The sequence below is a fragment of the Orbicella faveolata genome, unplaced genomic scaffold (genome assembly GCF_042242905.1).
Source record: "Orbicella faveolata isolate gen_17 unplaced genomic scaffold, um_ofav_v1 contig_14, whole genome shotgun sequence".
In the NCBI taxonomy this organism is placed as follows: domain Eukaryota; kingdom Metazoa; phylum Cnidaria; class Anthozoa; order Scleractinia; family Merulinidae; genus Orbicella; species Orbicella faveolata.
In genome coordinates this window covers 1,064,780-1,081,239 of record NW_028301541.1, presented here as the reverse complement: position 1 = coordinate 1,081,239, position 16,460 = coordinate 1,064,780, and the positions used below count along the sequence as shown (strand labels likewise).

General features: G+C 37.8%; 3 protein-coding genes across 3 annotated transcripts in view; 2 read left to right on the top strand and 1 right to left on the bottom strand.

The window, feature by feature from the left end:
- LOC149113574 (gamma-glutamylcyclotransferase-like) overlaps positions 1-16,460 on the top strand; it is a 146,318-nt gene that overhangs the window by 88,212 nt on the left and 41,646 nt on the right. The window lies entirely within an intron of this gene.
- On the bottom strand, positions 218-8,023 carry LOC110069468 (uncharacterized). Its single transcript, XM_020776992.2, has 9 exons — positions 7,275-8,023; positions 6,296-6,436; positions 5,490-5,814; positions 4,766-5,310; positions 4,198-4,384; positions 3,675-3,844; positions 3,070-3,201; positions 2,403-2,555; positions 218-1,366 (listed from the first exon to the last, which is right to left on the bottom strand). Exons 1-9 carry the CDS (start codon positions 7,947-7,949, stop codon positions 1,070-1,072), a joined length of 2,625 nt encoding a protein of 874 aa, XP_020632651.2. The 5' UTR covers positions 7,950-8,023; the 3' UTR covers positions 218-1,069.
- LOC110069463 (protein YIPF1-like) lies at positions 8,019-15,812 on the top strand. The gene is made up of 13 exons (XM_089286150.1): positions 8,019-8,119; positions 8,711-8,753; positions 9,430-9,546; positions 10,044-10,066; positions 10,214-10,294; positions 10,912-10,999; positions 11,557-11,667; positions 11,902-12,056; positions 12,285-12,351; positions 12,846-12,898; positions 13,577-13,639; positions 14,328-14,420; positions 14,727-15,812. The coding sequence occupies exons 1-12, from the start codon at positions 8,048-8,050 to the stop codon at positions 14,403-14,405; spliced, it is 951 nt and encodes a 316-aa protein (XP_089142276.1). The 5' UTR covers positions 8,019-8,047; the 3' UTR covers positions 14,406-14,420; positions 14,727-15,812.

Sequence of the window (16,460 nt, the reverse complement as noted above, 5' to 3'; positions counted from 1 at the left end):
ATGTGCAGTTCCAGAAAATATCCATTTTCCCCCGACAGAAGGGATTGGAATTTCCTGGGGGGTAGGGGGTTCTAGAAGACCCAAAAAATTAAAGAAATGTATGAAGCTTACCTGGAATTTCCAGAGGGGTGGGGAGGTGGTCGACAGAATCCCTTCTGTGGGGGAGGTATGGATATTTTCTGGAACTATACAATACGAGCTGAACACAATCCACAACTTGTATAATAGTGGCAAGAGTCTGAACTGTTATGCCATCTTTTAATGAAATCAGTGTGACGTGATATTAATACTCTATTACAGTAGCTTACAGTTGAGGCATAGAGTTTAGCAGGCTGGACTCAAGATTTAGCAGTCTGGGTTTGAGCCCTGGCTGGGGTCATTGTGTTCTATCCATAGGCAAGACACTTTTGAAACAGTACCTCTATCCATCTAGGCCAGAGGTAAAAAGTACTGGTAAATTTAATGCTGGGCTTAGTGGGGAGGGGGGACCCTTCGATGGAATAGCATCAATATATCCTGTAAAAGTACTGCTAGTCCCTTCATGTTACAGAAACCAGGATAAACTCTGACTGTAAGGACCACTTGGCCCAACACACAGAGATATTATCCTTGCAAGCCCTTGTTTAATAATAAGAGTAGCTTGTGACAAAAATGTTTCCAAAAGGAAAACAAAACATGGACTAGCATACTATCAGATTTTAGCACCTCTCCTAGCCACTTAATGCTAAAGTGACAGACTGAGGTAGAACTTTTGAGTTACGCCCGAGCCTGAGTATCAGACTTTTCAGAGGTAAGATCGGGGGCTTCTCTGCTCTCACTTTTCCTTATAGGACTAACATTGGTAACCTAAACACATAAACTTGACTTCTGTCTTTCCTGTTATAACTTTTTAAAATTTTTTTTGGGGGAAGCTGTTCTTCACAATTGCCAAGTCTTGCAACAGACAACCAGGAGCATGTCAGATGTTCTATTACATTAAAATTAATATGTTTATAAAAATTAATACAATCTTGTTTTGTCTTTGAGACTAAGAGTTCATGCTTCATCCATCCACAATCTGTGTATTTTGTCAGTTCATTAGTCCCTGTCTTATCAATATTGCATTACGATGAGCATCCAGTTTCTCAACAGCTGCAAGCGTTGCCACTGCTGGTCCTATATTATCCAGACCTTCCTTGGACACACACTGTGCAGTGATATGTTTCTGGAATGATGCTGTTGATACACCACTGTACATGCGTGCATAGCCATAGGTTGGCAGGGTGTGGTTTGTGCCACTAGCATAGTCTCCACAGCTCTCTGAAGAATACGGACCAAGGAAAACAGACCCTGCATTCTGTATATCTTTCAAACAATCTTCAGCATTCTACAGAGCAAATGAAACAGCCTGACCATCAATAAGGGAAAAGCTCTTGCAACATTGCTATTAATTGTTTTTAACTGATGGTTTTTTCACACAAGTCCACCTTTAAAGGAGCTCAGTCACAGTGTTTTGTCTTTTTTTGGCCACGTACAAAATCTCCTTTAAATGGAAGGAAACCTGAAAATAATAGTTTACTAAGATAGAAAAACATCAAAGAGAGAATAATAAACCATAAAGGAACAAGTATGGTCAAGGATGGCAAAGATTGACACGGATTGCAAACAAAGAATTTGAAATTTAAAATTAGGCTAAACTTTTCAAAATGTGCAAACCGTGACTGAGCTCCTTTAAAACAAGTATAATATATGTCAACTGGTGTGCATCTAACTTTCTCCAACTTATTAATAATTCATCAAGTTAAAACAAAGAAAATTGCAACCATGAAGGAGGTTTGGATACTCGGTCTTAATTAACATAGATTTTGACGATTTTACTTCTCCGTTTACTCTTAGTTTTTGCTTTGATTGAGAAGATATATCAAAAACAGTGCTCAACTGGTGTAGAAATTGCCACCCACTGGATATTAGCAAAAGGTGTCAGGCAATAAAATTATTAAAATATCAAACATGAGAGACAGTGTTTCATAGGCTATCCAAACACTTCAAATTTCATCAAAAATGCTCCGCTGTGCATTGTATTTTCAACTCTCTCCTTAGTGTTGGGATATCCCAATGAAACACTGTCTCTTCTGTTTGATATATTACCTGAAGCCTTTCCCTAATGTCCAGTGTGGCAATTCCTACACTAGATGAGCACTGTGTTCATGTCAAGGTGGTGATTTAAATGAAAACTATTGAACTGTACTTTTGTGTGGTATGTTTGTTATGTGGTAAAAGTTGGTTGTAACTTGAGCCTTTGATGAAATCTTCACTGTATGACCATTCAAATGAAAGCTTTTGAGTACTTCCACACAGTGTTTTTTCCTGTTCAATATTTACAACATAAAGTTGGGATTATTCGTCAGTTTTTTTATACTCACCTGAGTGTTGATGATGAGATGTTCTGGAGCATACTTGTTACTAAAGTACAGTGCCTGACTCATAGATGATACTTTTATCACAAAGCTCTTTGAAAGGGATTCTCTGACGATCTTTTCACGAGGTAGTTTCTTTGCTTGGGCATCCAGTTGACTCTAGAAATTCCAAATCATTCAATTACTGAATTGGTTTGCAGTGAAACAGGTTGGAGTTTTTATTATTTAACGACTGCCTCTGAGCGCAAAGTGGAGGTTCCACTTTTGGCACCCAGCTGTTTGATGGAAACGGCTCCAATGGCTGAAAAATCCTGGAAACCAGCCATGAGCCTCCACACAGACGGGAGAAAAACAGGCACCCCTCACACTGATAAAACAGTGAAGAGAGAAGGAGAGAAAGGGGAGGGGAAACAACTTCTGAGAAGAGACCCCTTGAGTCCCCTCAAGTCCCCTCGCTCAAGAAAACACTGATCAAACCCAAAACTACTACAATACCCTTTGGTCTAAGAACATGTGGAATCCTGGCCCATGCGCACATTTTAAAGTCACTGACTGCAATGGTAAGACTTGTGGTCCTTGTTGATATGCTAGGTAACAATAATTTGACTGGCTGAGCTTCAAGGTCTTTCATTCCTTTTTCCCTATTGCCTAAAATTAAGACAGTTTCATGTACCTGTATAACATCAAGTTGTTTGTCAGTCAAATTAATAGCCACTAAAACCACTTGGCTGTCTGTTCCATGCTCTGCTTGTGATAAAAGATCAGCTGCCACAAACGAAGGATCTGCGCTTTGATCAGCTATGACCTACCAGTAATGAGATTAAAAGGAGGACATTACAAAGGTCTCTCCCTTATAACTGATGTTATGTTGGGGTTCAATTTTACCCTTGGTAAAGTTTGGTATTTAACTTGTTTTCAAACATGGTAAGGTGAGGAAAAGTCTGCATATGAGCCAAGTGGCCCATCAGGCCAGTGCTTACCCTGGTTTCTGTGGAATGAAGTGACTTTGAGTATTTCTAATCCTCCAAAGAATTGTAGGCCTGCAGTATGTACAGAGACATTTGCAATGCATTGAATCCCTAAAACAAGCAGGGGTTTCCTTAATGTTTTCAGCAGGAGGGGAACAGATTTCCACAGGCGAACAAAACATTTTGAACTGAACTTCTTTATAAGAAAAATTTCCCCTCAATCATCACACCAGACAGGCAAAATCGTTCTGACAGCTGGTCTATTTGCCAGGAGAACCCCTGAACTAGTTAATGCTATGTAAGTACACACCATAACTTCTGAAGGTCCTGCTGGCATGTCAATGCTGACACTTGCTGAGCTGTCGTTTTGTACCAACATTTTAGCCATGGTCACAAATGAATTTCCTGGTCCACACAGCTTGTCTACTTTGGGTACAGTTTCTGTTCCGTAAGCCATTGCAGCTATTGCCTGGGCTCCACCTGATTTGAACATTAGTCATTAGACAATAGACAACAAGAGCATAAATTTCTACTTTTTGATTGCCAGACTTTTTATTTGGGTATACAAAATGCAAATATTCACCCCAGAATATATTAATGTCCCCTTCATTTCTTCTCATATAATGATACATTGAGAACAACTTAATTCTTAATTAAATTACAATGGTGAAGCTCTGCAAATACCTATACCTTTTCATCTCTCTTTCAATGTCTAAATTAAGATATTTGTACTATTTCTCTTTTTTTTTTCTCTGTAACATCAGTATGCTGTACCATTAGCTATGGTACTGGATGGAAATTCTCTAGTACTGTACAATACATGGCCAATTTACCTGCAAGTAATATTTTTGAAACTCCCACTTTCTTTGCAATGTAAAGAATCTCAAGGGAGACAGATCCATCTTGTTTTGGAGGTGTGGCCAAAATAACTTCCTCACATCCTGCAACCTGAGCTGGAATACCAAGCATAAGAGCTGTTGACGGCAACACAGCACTTCCACCAGGTACATAGAGTCCAACCTACAAAAAAATAAACTTACAGAAGATCTGGCATTGGAAGGCCTGTACAATGATTTTCCACACTGAGGCATCAGTGATATATGTCAAACCTCACTGCATTCAGTTGAGGTAGTATTTTTGGACAACAGTAATACTTCAAGCCTTGAAACTCGAGCTCAAGTCATGAGTTGAGCATGAGTTAACCTAAAATATGTCTTTTGAAATTATTCTTCGTTCATGATTTTTACAATGAGCAAAGATTGCTATTCCATTTACTAAAAATTATCAATGCTACGGTTGGCTTAAAGGGCACCTGGTAAAATGTTGTGGTAGCACTCTGTGAATACACAAATCATACAGTTCAACAGCCACTTAAAGTGAGATATGATAGCAGTCACTTACCTTTGCAATGGGTCTGACATGCCGAGAGCACACTACACCCTTGCATGTTTCGACCACAAGGGGTTCCAGGTTAAGCTGTGCCTTGTGAAACTTGTAAATATTGTCGTAAGCCAAATCAATTGCATCTTTAATCTCCTGGTCCAGATGAGGCTCACCTGTTGCAGTCATATCAATCACAGGGCAGGACAGTTTTGCTTTATCAAACTTTTCTGTTAACGCTAGCAAAGCCTTGTCACCACTGGTACGTACATTGACCATGATGGGTCTAACAATAGCCTCCAGCTTTGCTGTTTCCACTACAGCAGGGCGCTTACAAAGATCTTGCAGTTCTTTTTCACCAAGGAGCTGATAATCAAAACTTTTCAAAATGGAGTTGCATGTGCTGACTGCAGATGGATTACTCTGTTGAGAGGCATGTCCTGTTGCTATGGTAACTGGATGGCCATTAATGGATGGTAGTTTGTCAGGTTTTGCATTGCCTGGGCGTCGTCTCACCTTGAGTGACCTCTGATCAAGAACCTTTTCAATATCAGGTAACGACACTCCTATGAGAAAGAGAATATCAAAAATAATAATGAAACACAATTCACTACTTTTCCTAGCATTATTTGTGACAAACAACACAAACACAATTGTTTTAAAAGACTTTTTAAGGCTTTGATATGTCTTTGAGAAAGTTCCGATGTAAAAAGGGTCATACACGTTATGAAATATAGTTGATTACCTGCTTTTGCACATTTCACAAATGTAAAATACAAAACATCAGCTGCTTCCCAAGCAATCTCCTCTTTGCTTTCTGCTTCACACAGTTCCTCTGCCTCTTCACGAATCTTAGCATGCAGTAGTTTGCTGTCATTGTAAAGACGATCTGTGTAGGATCCTGGAGGTGCAGACTGCTTGCGTGACTTCAATGTGTTCATCAGTAATGGCAATCCACTGTTGGCTCCAAAACAGGACCAGGTGTCAAGATGGCAAAAACCCAACCCTTGCTGACGCACAACAAACTTCAGAGTATCAGAGTCACAGTCTGAATAAACTCTTAACAAATCCTACCAAAAAAATGCAATAAGAATAACTATAAGTCCTTTAGGTCATACATGTTATGGGAGGTGTGGTGGCCTCATGGTTAGTGCACTCGTCTCTGGATTGAGCGGTCAGGTTTCAAGCCATGGCCAGGGTCACTGTGTTGTGTTATCGGGCAAGATACTTTATTCTCACAGTGCCTCTCTCCACACAGGTGTACATGTATAAATAGGTACTGGCTACCTTAATGCTGGAGGTAACCCTGTGATGGAATAGCATCCCATCCAGGGGGGAGTAGAAATACTCCTAGTCACTTCATGCTACAGAAACCAGGATAAGCTCCAGCCTGATGGGCCACTTGGCTTGTATGCAGACTTGACCTACTTAACTAGGTCATACATGTACAAGCCAGCAGTAACTGTGTGGTGACATTGGCCCGTCAAGCTCAAAGGGCAATGTCACCCACTCTATTTACAAAATTTGGATTGGGTATTTTCAGACCCATACCTGTTCATTACCAGACGTCTCCCCCTTCCTCCACAATCCTCTTGTTCTTGACCAATAAACACCCTTCTTGGTTTTTACTGCTTCTTGAATGCTTTCAGCACTGGAGTAACACAACCCAAGGGCCACATTGTGCTCATCTGTCTGAAAACAAACACCAAGAATTGATATTTATCTATAACTAGGAAACAGATAAAATAATTTGTTCAGAAGCATACTCAAATACAAGCAAGCAGAGTGGTACAGAGGTCTCGTCTTAAACATGCTGGAAACAAAATTAAACAAAAATAAAAGAAATCTAAAATTAAGGAAAACATGCTAGACTCTGGTAGTAAATATTATTGCAAGTCTGGGATGGAGGCACGCCATTAATATTTAGTCTAAGATAGGCTAAGAGTTGATTCTATCTCAGATCGATGGTATAGTGCTGTTCTTCTTCATAATAGTCTGTTAAATAAAAACAATAAACAATGCTATCCACATGACAAAGTGCTATCAATGTGGTAAGTAGTCTAGCACTCTACACATATTGTCAGCCTATGATGGTAATTATTATCTGGTTCTACACATATTGTAGGCCCATTATGCTAGATCTTTATGTACCTCTTCATTCGATAATGATCTGATAGATAGCCCGATACATCCTTTTAATAAATGAGTTGTGGTACAGAGCAAACTTGTTCTCAGGACTCTTTCCACATATGAAGAAAAAAAGGACCCTGGGGATGACATGCAAAGTGAAGATGTGTCTTTCCTTGTACAACTACTCACTCCCCCCTCCCCCAAAGAGTGAAAGTATCTAAGGTCCTTATTTCCTCTTTTTTAGGCATTATGTTTCTGATCATGTAAGTATACCCTGTTTGAGACACTGACGTTCAGACCTTGTTTATGACAGAGACAGCAAAAGTATATAGCCCGTAATGCCAAAAAACCGTAGCCCATAGAAGGGGGTACCCCGTAGCGGAAGTCATGCATTACTTACCACTAGAGTAGGGATGAGTCCATCAGGACGGTCACTTTTCAGGCAAGATGAAATGATCTGTCCAAGACTGAGCTCATTTAACAGCCAAGTAGCGTTCATCCGTACTTGCACGCCAAGAGAGTGAAGCTGTGAGATGGTGGAGTATGAAATCATGTCATCAACAGAGAGGATAAGTCTCACATCATCACACAGAGAGCTCTTCAATTCTTTTGCAAACCCAACCAGCAATGGTTCATCAACTTGAGAATCTCCCTCATAAGGCAAGAGAAAACTTGAAGTTCTTTCTTTCAAGTTATTGATGTCCTTGCCTAATTCTCCAATGGATGTTTCTGAGCCTGTTAATTTACATATAATTCTTTCTTTAGGTATAAACTGACCAGAGACATCCAGATGTTCTTTGCTGAGGATCACATGATTTGCACCGCCGTCCAGTAAATCCAACACCTCCTCTGCACTGTCCGCTTCATATTCAACACCGCAACAGGAAGTAGCGTGTACAAGTTTCTTTCCAAACTCTTTGGTCTCCTTCAGTTTATCTAGGTACACGATGGCAAATTCTGGGCACAGCGAAATTATATCAAGGCACGTAGATAAACCTTGCACATTCTCTCCGTTGCTAGGATCCACGAGGGTCCCGTTTCTCAAATGTAGACATGGAATTATCATTTTAAACATAAAAGTAAGAGAAAATAGCCTTCGACATCTTTGACATGTAAATTACCCGCGAATTTTATCCACGTGGACAAGCAAACAGCGGCTTTGTTACTGATCGCATGCGCTTTAACGCAGCAAGAAAATCCAACATGGCGGAAAGTGATGATGAGGTTGGTCTTGTGGACGTAAAGGTAACTATACAGGCGTTTATCATTTTCTTTTCGGCTAAAATTTGCATTGAGTGATAAACTATAGGATTTTTGTTCATTAAGGTACTCTTGGTTTGATATTCCAAATATAATGGTGATATTTTAACCTCTTGAACATAACTTGTGCAGAAGCTAAGCTTTTGATTGATCGAGCAAAGATAATCACCAAATTTGCATTTAAGACTTATTTTGATTGCATTTATTTTGATGTGCAACTGGTCTTTCCTGAATAAACTTTGTAGCGAATTCAAGTGGTTATAATTAATTAACGTTTGCACACAGGTCAAAGTCACACTAAAGGGCTGAGGTATAAACTAGAAAGTAGAATGCCACTGGCCAATAGATGAGCTTAAAGGAGTTTAAAAACGTGGCGGTACGTTAGTACCCTAACCTGTGGCGACTGTAATGTAGTGAATCTTTAGGCAGCAAAACTCCAAGTGGATGTAGGGAGGGTCTGACCTAAACATCCAGTTGATGATAAGCGGGGAACAAGTGAATATGTTGACAACCCCTTATTAGTAAGGTGTGATGTATAAATGGAACTAATTTGTGATCATCAACTTGCTTACTCAGATGGAAGATGCAGGCGATGTCAGTGATGACTTCAAATTCCAAGGTTTGTGTAATTAACATCAATTTCCTGAGTATTTCAGTTTATAATCAACAATGATTTAGATAAACATATACAGGCAAAAACTAACGATAGATAAATCCGACGTTTTGGCGACATCTTGGCGCCATTGTCAAGGGAAACTAATTAAATATGCGATTTCAAGAGTAACTAAGAGTTCAGATGACCTTTGCAATTGTTTTAGCGTGTTGAAAAAATGCCACAACAAGTTTGATTGTCTCATTAATGAGATGTTACTCATTAAACAATTACGACCGTGTTTAAATGTACAATCAGACTCAGTTCGCGCTAAAGTCTTTGTCTAACTTATGCAAATTAGAAACTCTGAACTCTTAGTTACTCTTGAAATCGCATATTTAATTAGTTTCCCTTGACAATGGCGCCAAGATGTCGCCGAAACTTCGGATTTATCTATCGTTAATTTCAGTTTATTTAGTGGCTTAAGCTGCACATGGTTTAACTGATGCATAAAATAGTAGATTGGCTAGTTTGGTCATTTATATACGGCAAGTCCTGAAAAATGTCATTTAACACTTAAGCTACACTTTGCTTGATTGAAAGTTGTCTAATAATGCCAGATGATCATGCTTCACTAATTGGATGAAATGGGCCTGAAGGATGTCTTCCCTTCATTGACATGGTATGTGCTTTTTCCTTGTAGACTTCACCAAAGTAGATGACATAAATAACCTCAACACTGTGGGTAACATTGACGAAGAACCTGGAACCACAGTCCCTGGCAAAATTGGAACACACTCGCTAGAAGATTTCTCTGATGGTAGTTCTTATTGTTGTTAATCTTGTGTTTATGAGGAGTGCAAGAACAACTTGATAGGTTACTTAAATTTCAGCCAGGTCCACAGCCCCTTTTGGGGTAACCTACCAGAGGAGGACTGAAATTCAGACCACCTAATCGTAATTGGCCACTTTGAAAAAATAATAAAACGTTGCTGTAATTCTTTACCAAAAGGATTATTGTGTTAAAAGATTACAAAATTATGCACCAATTAAATGTAAGCTCATCAAAGGATAGATTTATGTATATATATATTTATAAATTTTTATTCACTGACTTTTTTATTCATGTAAAATGTTGCCACTACACTGTTGGACCATGTAGAGAGTTTTTTCCTTTGTCAGTGAGAAGCACACATGATGTTAAAACATTGAATCAGTACAAAACTAGCAATTGAACAGGCTTTTTGCTCAATGATATTGTTTGCTGACATTGGTCCTTTTCCACTCAATCATTCATCGCTTCAATTTCATTCACAGATGATGAAGAAGACAAAACAGAGGTTAGCAAGATATTTTATTTATTTTTATGAAAATAACAGTTATATTTTGTTAATACACAGACTTGACACCTTGCTGTTGTAATTTAGTTGCATAATAATTTAATCATTTCATCTTGACTACTATTATTCTATTGAATATCTTTGTAGCTTTTGGCTGGTCAAAGGAAACAACCACCATTTTGGACATTTGAGTATTACCAAACCTTCTTTGATGTTGACTCATACCAAGTAAGTAGGATGAGTTATGTGTCCTTGTATAAAAAAAAGGTAATGGAACTCATCATCTGAGGATATTTGTCTGGAAGTGCATCTATAATGTGTATGCGGGACTGTTATGGCATAGCTTGCGCAAAAAGATAAAACAATCAAACTCCTTCGGTTGTAATTGATAAATTATATGAAATTGAAAACTACACTTTCCAAAAATGTGAGCCATCATGTAATAATTCAGACATTTACACAGAACCCTTGTAAAGCATGTTGATTAGTATTATATTTCAAGAAGTTAGCTTGCCAGTTAGTGTACTGGGGGGTTAGTTTTTTTATCTTGTTTAGAAATTTATTGCAAAGTTGATCTGAATATAGAAATACTCTGTAACCACAACTGTGTACCTTTGAGCTTGTAGTGTAAAGAATTCAAATATTGAAGTATTTGGCACAATTGTCTTGCTTCAGCATTAGAAACAAGGAGATTGCAAGTGTAAGAACAAATGATGTTGATTTCTTACTACCGTGGGAATTATTTAAATGCATTTTTCTAGAAGGTTGTGGGTTATTGTTAGTCCAGCAAACTGAGCAGATATTTTGAGAGTTTGAAATAACCCAGCCCTTACATTTGTTTTCAGGTCATCAGGAGGATTATTGGCTCAATGGTTCCAGTATACAAGAAAAATTACCTTGTTTCTTTTATCCGTCCTAATCCTGATCTTTATGGTAACATTTATTTACTAGCGAATGTAGTATCTTTTAATTAAGCAAATAATGCATTACCTAAACAACATTTTAGCAAACATGTTACTTACACCAATTAAAAAAGAAATCTTACCTGCAAGCCTCTCAGAGTCTGGCTTCTTTTGCTACATGTAAGTAATTTTGAATCGATGTTCCACAATGTAGGGCAAAATTATTGGTTATCTTGTTTGACACTGCCTCAATTTGCCTGATCAACTATAAAGTTAAGGTTATTTTAAACTGTTGACAGTGTACTGTAGGTGGCAATAAGGATGGGGATTTGGCAACCTGGTGTTTCACTACAAAGGTTGAACTTCAGGTGGACATTTTATCCCAGCTGTGCCATACTTGATCTTATGGAACGTCTGCAATTGAGGATGGTTCCTATCCTGCTCTAGCACTTCCTAATCCAAGTTCACTGTCATAGAGCTGACACTACTGAGCTCTGAGAACAAATCAAAGCTACCATTGTTTGATGCACTGTGGTCAATCTAGCTTCAAAATTAATGATCATCTCCTTTATGTATTTTATTTTTCAGGTCCATTCTGGGTGTGTGCGACATTAGTATTCACAACGGCAATAGCTGGTAATCTTGCAAGTTACCTTATCAATACTGGAGATCACCAGTGGGTTTATGACTTCCACAAAGGTATACGTCATGTTTCAAAATTTATTGGTGCTAATGGCTAATTCCCTCTTTAAGATGCACCTGCAAGGAATCATGGTGGTTGTATTCATCATCTTGGACAGGATGTTAAATTGTTTTGATGAATACAAGTCCACTATTCCCTGCAGGCACGTCTCATAGAGGAAATGGACAATTTGCCCGGGAGCTGATTACTTCATTTTTTCTCACCATTGGTCTGCTTGTCATTTATTGCAGTGACACTAGCTGCAGCGGCTATCTACTCATATGCCTTCATTATTCCTGCTCTCCTCTGGGGACTTCTTCTTTGGAGAAGAAGCAATGCTGGATATTCATTTCTGGAAATCCTTTGTGTTTATGGTTATTCTTTGTCCATATATATCCCAATTTCAGTAAGTTGGAAATGCTGTGATAGTTTTTGCAACACTTGCATGTACTTCCATTTGACTTCATTGGTTCAAACTTGTGTTACCTATCCACATCTACCAGTATGTTAGACCCCAGATCAAGCTGAAAATGGGGACGCTAAAGAATGAACAGACTGCTTAATTGCAATATTATTTACGTAATTACTTAAATTAAACTTAAACAAATAAAAGTTAAACTTTTCTGTTTCCCAGATATTATGGGTTGCTCCGCTGGAATGGCTAAGGTGGCTTCTTGTTATGATCGGAATGATATTATCAGGTAAAGTCATCACAAGGGATGTGTATGTCATATCAATTTCTCTAAGATGAGAGCATCATGATTTGAAGAGTACAACCTCCATTTCTCTGTCTTTGTTCAGTGATACAGATCATAGTCTTATCATTGTACTTTTAGATTATGTAGAATAAAAAAGGTGAGCCCCAGACAAGGGTATTTAAAGCAATCTGGTGGAGCAAAATGATGTACCGTGATCTTTATCAGGTTACAACAACAGAAATGAAGGTTTTTTTCCTTTACCAAATTTCCACGGTATCAAAATGCTAAAGATTGAGGTTGAGACAATGTACAGTGTACTTGAGTTCCTGCACATGCACAAAACTAGTTTAAATGTTATGTAATCAAATTGCAGTGTATTATTATTGTTATTAGAAACACTTTCTTGTAGTTCATGTTTTCTAAATTTTTTCTTTTTCATGACACATGAAAAAAAATTTCAGTCACAACATTGAGTTTATTGAACCAAAATCTTTCAGGTTCTGTGCTGTTATTAACCTTTTGGCCAGCAGTTGAAGATGATGACAAAAAGGTGCAAGTAATGCTCAGAGAACCATTTGACAGCCAAGTCTTTCAATCCTCTTTTTTACTCTATATTAAGGTCCCTAGTGGTCCCTTTTATATATCTCTTACTAACCAAGGTCACGGGCCATACTGTAAGTTAGGGACCAAGTTTTTTTCCCCATTGATTTATGGCCCAAGTGTAAAGTGCACGAGTCGCAAATGGAACGGGAAAAACAAGGATCCGTAACTTACAGTATGGACTGACAAAACAAGGTTAACTTAGTAAGATATTTATCATATCGCCACTGTGTGTCGGATGGGTTTGGGAACAATGTTTATTCACACGGAACGGCTTCAAATTTCTGACGCATGTCGAAAGCAAAATGAGTCAATTTGAAATCATTGTTAAGTGACTCTTAAGTCTTTAGCAGGTTTTAATACACAATTTCAGAAATAAAGGTGAGTTTTAAACTTTTACTTGCTAAAAACGTTATGACCTCTTGGGGATAAAGCATGAAACATTTTGGCAACAGAAACAGGTTTAAATTTTAGCGGGCCGTACGGTAGAATATGGCTTGCCAAATTGACCAATCGCAGCATGCCTACTAACTGAGAGATATAGTAATGAACAGTACTCACATTCATTGTTTTGTTTTGTTTTGTTATTTCCCCCATTCAGTATGTCATTATCATTTGTTGTTTTCAGGTAGCTGGCATTATTCTGGCAGCCATATTTCTTGTACATGGGCTTTTAGCTGTAGGATTTAAGGTACATTGTACAGAAACCCTTATTCCTAGTTTGGCCACTAAACTGTCTTTGAATTTCTCTATGTTCAATAGATTGGCTCAAAATGAAGATAGGAACTCTATGTACTCAGAACATGTATTGTGTAGTTCCAGAAAATATTTCACCCCTCTGGAAATTCCAATTAAGTGTCATACATTTCTTTAAATTTTTAGGTCTTACTGCACCCTCCACCCCCAGGAAATTCCAATCCCTTCTGTGGGGGGAGTAAGGATATTTTCTAGAACAGCGCATTGCAAAGTAGTATAGTTATTGCTATGGCATCTGCATGATTATGCAGTACCGGTCAAATGTAAGTTGACAGTCTCGACTCGAAACTCGATCCTCGATCCTCAATGCTTTCGAGAATCGAGAATCGAGTTTTGAGGCTCGAGTTTGGAGTTTGGAGTTTGGAGTATTGAGTTTCAAGTTTCGAGACGCTCAAAGAATTTTTTTAGGTTTTGTATGATATGTTTCATGTCAAGGCAACAGACTTCTTGTGATTGCAATGCTCAAGATTTCCTGAAACAGGGAAAAAGACAACAGAGATTTACAATAAACAGTATTAATTCCCAAGACCGATAACCTTGCATTTCCACAAGTTCAAAGGAAACTTGACGTTTTGTTGAAAATGTCACGATTTTCAATGGTGTTTTTCCTTTTTCTGTCGCAGCTATATTTTTTCCATGCTCCACCTGAGCAAAGCACAGTGCCGACTCCAACAGCTGGAAACATAACTGCAACTACTTAGTCATTCTAACTTAAGGTCAGCCTTACTTTTTATTATTAATTACTACCATTGTTATTGTGATATATTTGACTAGAGCTCATAACTAACAGCTCATAATAATTATGCAGTTTTTCTGTATCTGGCAATGTTTGCCCAACATTAACCAATCTGCCTCTTTTTTTATAATATTTATTTTGATTTTCTGGATTTTATGATGGTATTTCCAACCAATAAATTAATGCAACATCTGCAATATGTGATGGCATGCTTTTTATTAAATCAAGTTGGGGAAAGATGACTAACTTTAGTTTATCTATTTTTTAATCTCTCCTTAATATTTAGAAAACTTGAAGAGAACATACTTGTCAGAGTATTCTAGGCCAAAGTACAATCCAGAAGAAGGAATGCGTGTCCAACAACTCAGTTGGAGGCATTTTTTTCTAATATGGAAAAACTGTGTTGCAAAGCAACAATTTATTACACAACTTGGACATCATTTTTAACAGTTTCAGTCCAATGTAATAATGTTAAGGCTTGGAGAGGATAAAGTTTACTATTTATTCAGAGGGGTCTTGCAGTAAATGTAAATATAAAACAAATCATAATATTATCATATCTGTCACAGTATACTGTTAAAATATATATCCTTTCGGGTTAGGTTGATTGTCCAAGTTACTGACCATCATTTAATTTCTTTCATCTTTCATTATTTTTTCACCACACATAATACTTTCATCATTGCTGATCCTGGCAAAATGGAGAACGCATGTCACATATGAACGTAGTAAATGACCTAGCTCAACGGCAGTCTCCATTGAGCTCAGTGGTCAGCTCACCCGACTAGTATCCTGGAGTATCTTGATTTCAAATCCTGTAATGTTAAGACTCAGATTTTTTTCTTTGTCGCTTTCTCTTTCAATATTAGTTCTAAGAATTTGTCTGTGCCCTAAAATATCCCCAACCAAATTGACCATACTTTTTGCTGTTGTGTTTGGTAATGGCCTGCTTGACTGTGTATTGATAACTATTGTAAGGAGAAATTTGATTTTGATATGGTCTTCACTTGGAACTTTAGGCAGATTTGATTTTACTAGTTGACTGTATATCTTCTCTGCTTAAAACTGGAGAAATGTCTTACAAAATATTTTCCTAGTGGCTTAAAAAATATCCTGAATGCCAATTAATCCTCACTGTGCTTGAGGTAAGGGGCAATATAGGTGCTTTTGGACAGTAAAGTTTTAATGAGCCCCTTTACTTTGTGGGTGATGGAGTAATTGAAATCTCAGAGGTACCTTTAATTTTAGTTGAGGTTCAATGTACTTGGGAGAGAAATGTATTGTTAAGTTTTTATACAGTTTAGGTATAATTTATTATAACAAGATAAGGTGTGGTTTGTTGAATGAAGAAGAAATAAAGGTTGACTCTTGAGATTGTGTCGTGATCATTGATCTCCCTAACCAATTTTTGGGAAATTGGAAAGACTCACTTTTGTGAATGCAAGCTTTTTGTTTTGTCACTCATAAGTGACAAGGTGAATATCTTCTTTTCTGCACTAGCCAGTGTAATTTATTGGTTTAATGAAGATTTTTTTGTTGACAAAATATTGTTGTACTCCATTTATCTCATCATTCATGGGCCAGCAAGATCTGGGTGTATCAATGGCATGGGGGTATTAATGGGTTTATTGATAGTGCCAGTAAAATAATGAGGTGATTGGAAGATTGGGTTTCACTGTATAACAGTGATAAAGGATGGTATATATTTGCATCCCAGTGAGGGACGTACATGTGAGAAGGTTGGGATGTTTGTTGGAAAATTTAATTTAAACTTCTAAAGGAGACTAAATTATCTGGCCATGGCTAGAGCTTTATTTGACCCTTAAATGATAGCACTCAAAAAGGAAATTAGCCTGTGTCCCAGCCGCCTCTCCCCGGAAAAAAAATCTCCGATTTTTTTTCCAGGGAGAGGAGGCTGAGACACAGGCTAAAAGGAAATGAGAGCCTTTTTATGTATTACTTCAAGTGCACTCTAATAGACACCTTCATGGTTAAAAATACGGTGGCGTTTCATCCTAGA

Excerpts from the sequence above, each read along its gene's own strand:
- LOC110069468 (XM_020776992.2), bottom strand. The coding sequence starts at position 7,949 with ATGTTTAAAATGATAATTCCATGTCTACATTTGAGAAACGGGACCCTC. Across the intron at positions 3,202-3,674 it reads CAGGACCTTCAGAAGTTATG|GTCATAGCTGATCAAAGCGC; the intron begins GTGTGTACTTAC and ends CATTACTGGTAG. Across the intron at positions 1,367-2,402 it reads ATCTCATCATCAACACTCAG|AATGCTGAAGATTGTTTGAA; the intron begins GTGAGTATAAAA and ends TTTGCTCTGTAG.
- LOC110069463 (XM_089286150.1), top strand. The coding sequence starts at position 8,048 with ATGCGCTTTAACGCAGCAAGAAAATCCAACATGGCGGAAAGTGATGAT. Across the intron at positions 10,067-10,213 it reads ATGAAGAAGACAAAACAGAG|CTTTTGGCTGGTCAAAGGAA; the intron begins GTTAGCAAGATA and ends ATATCTTTGTAG. Across the intron at positions 12,899-13,576 it reads TTGAAGATGATGACAAAAAG|GTAGCTGGCATTATTCTGGC; the intron begins GTGCAAGTAATG and ends TGTTGTTTTCAG.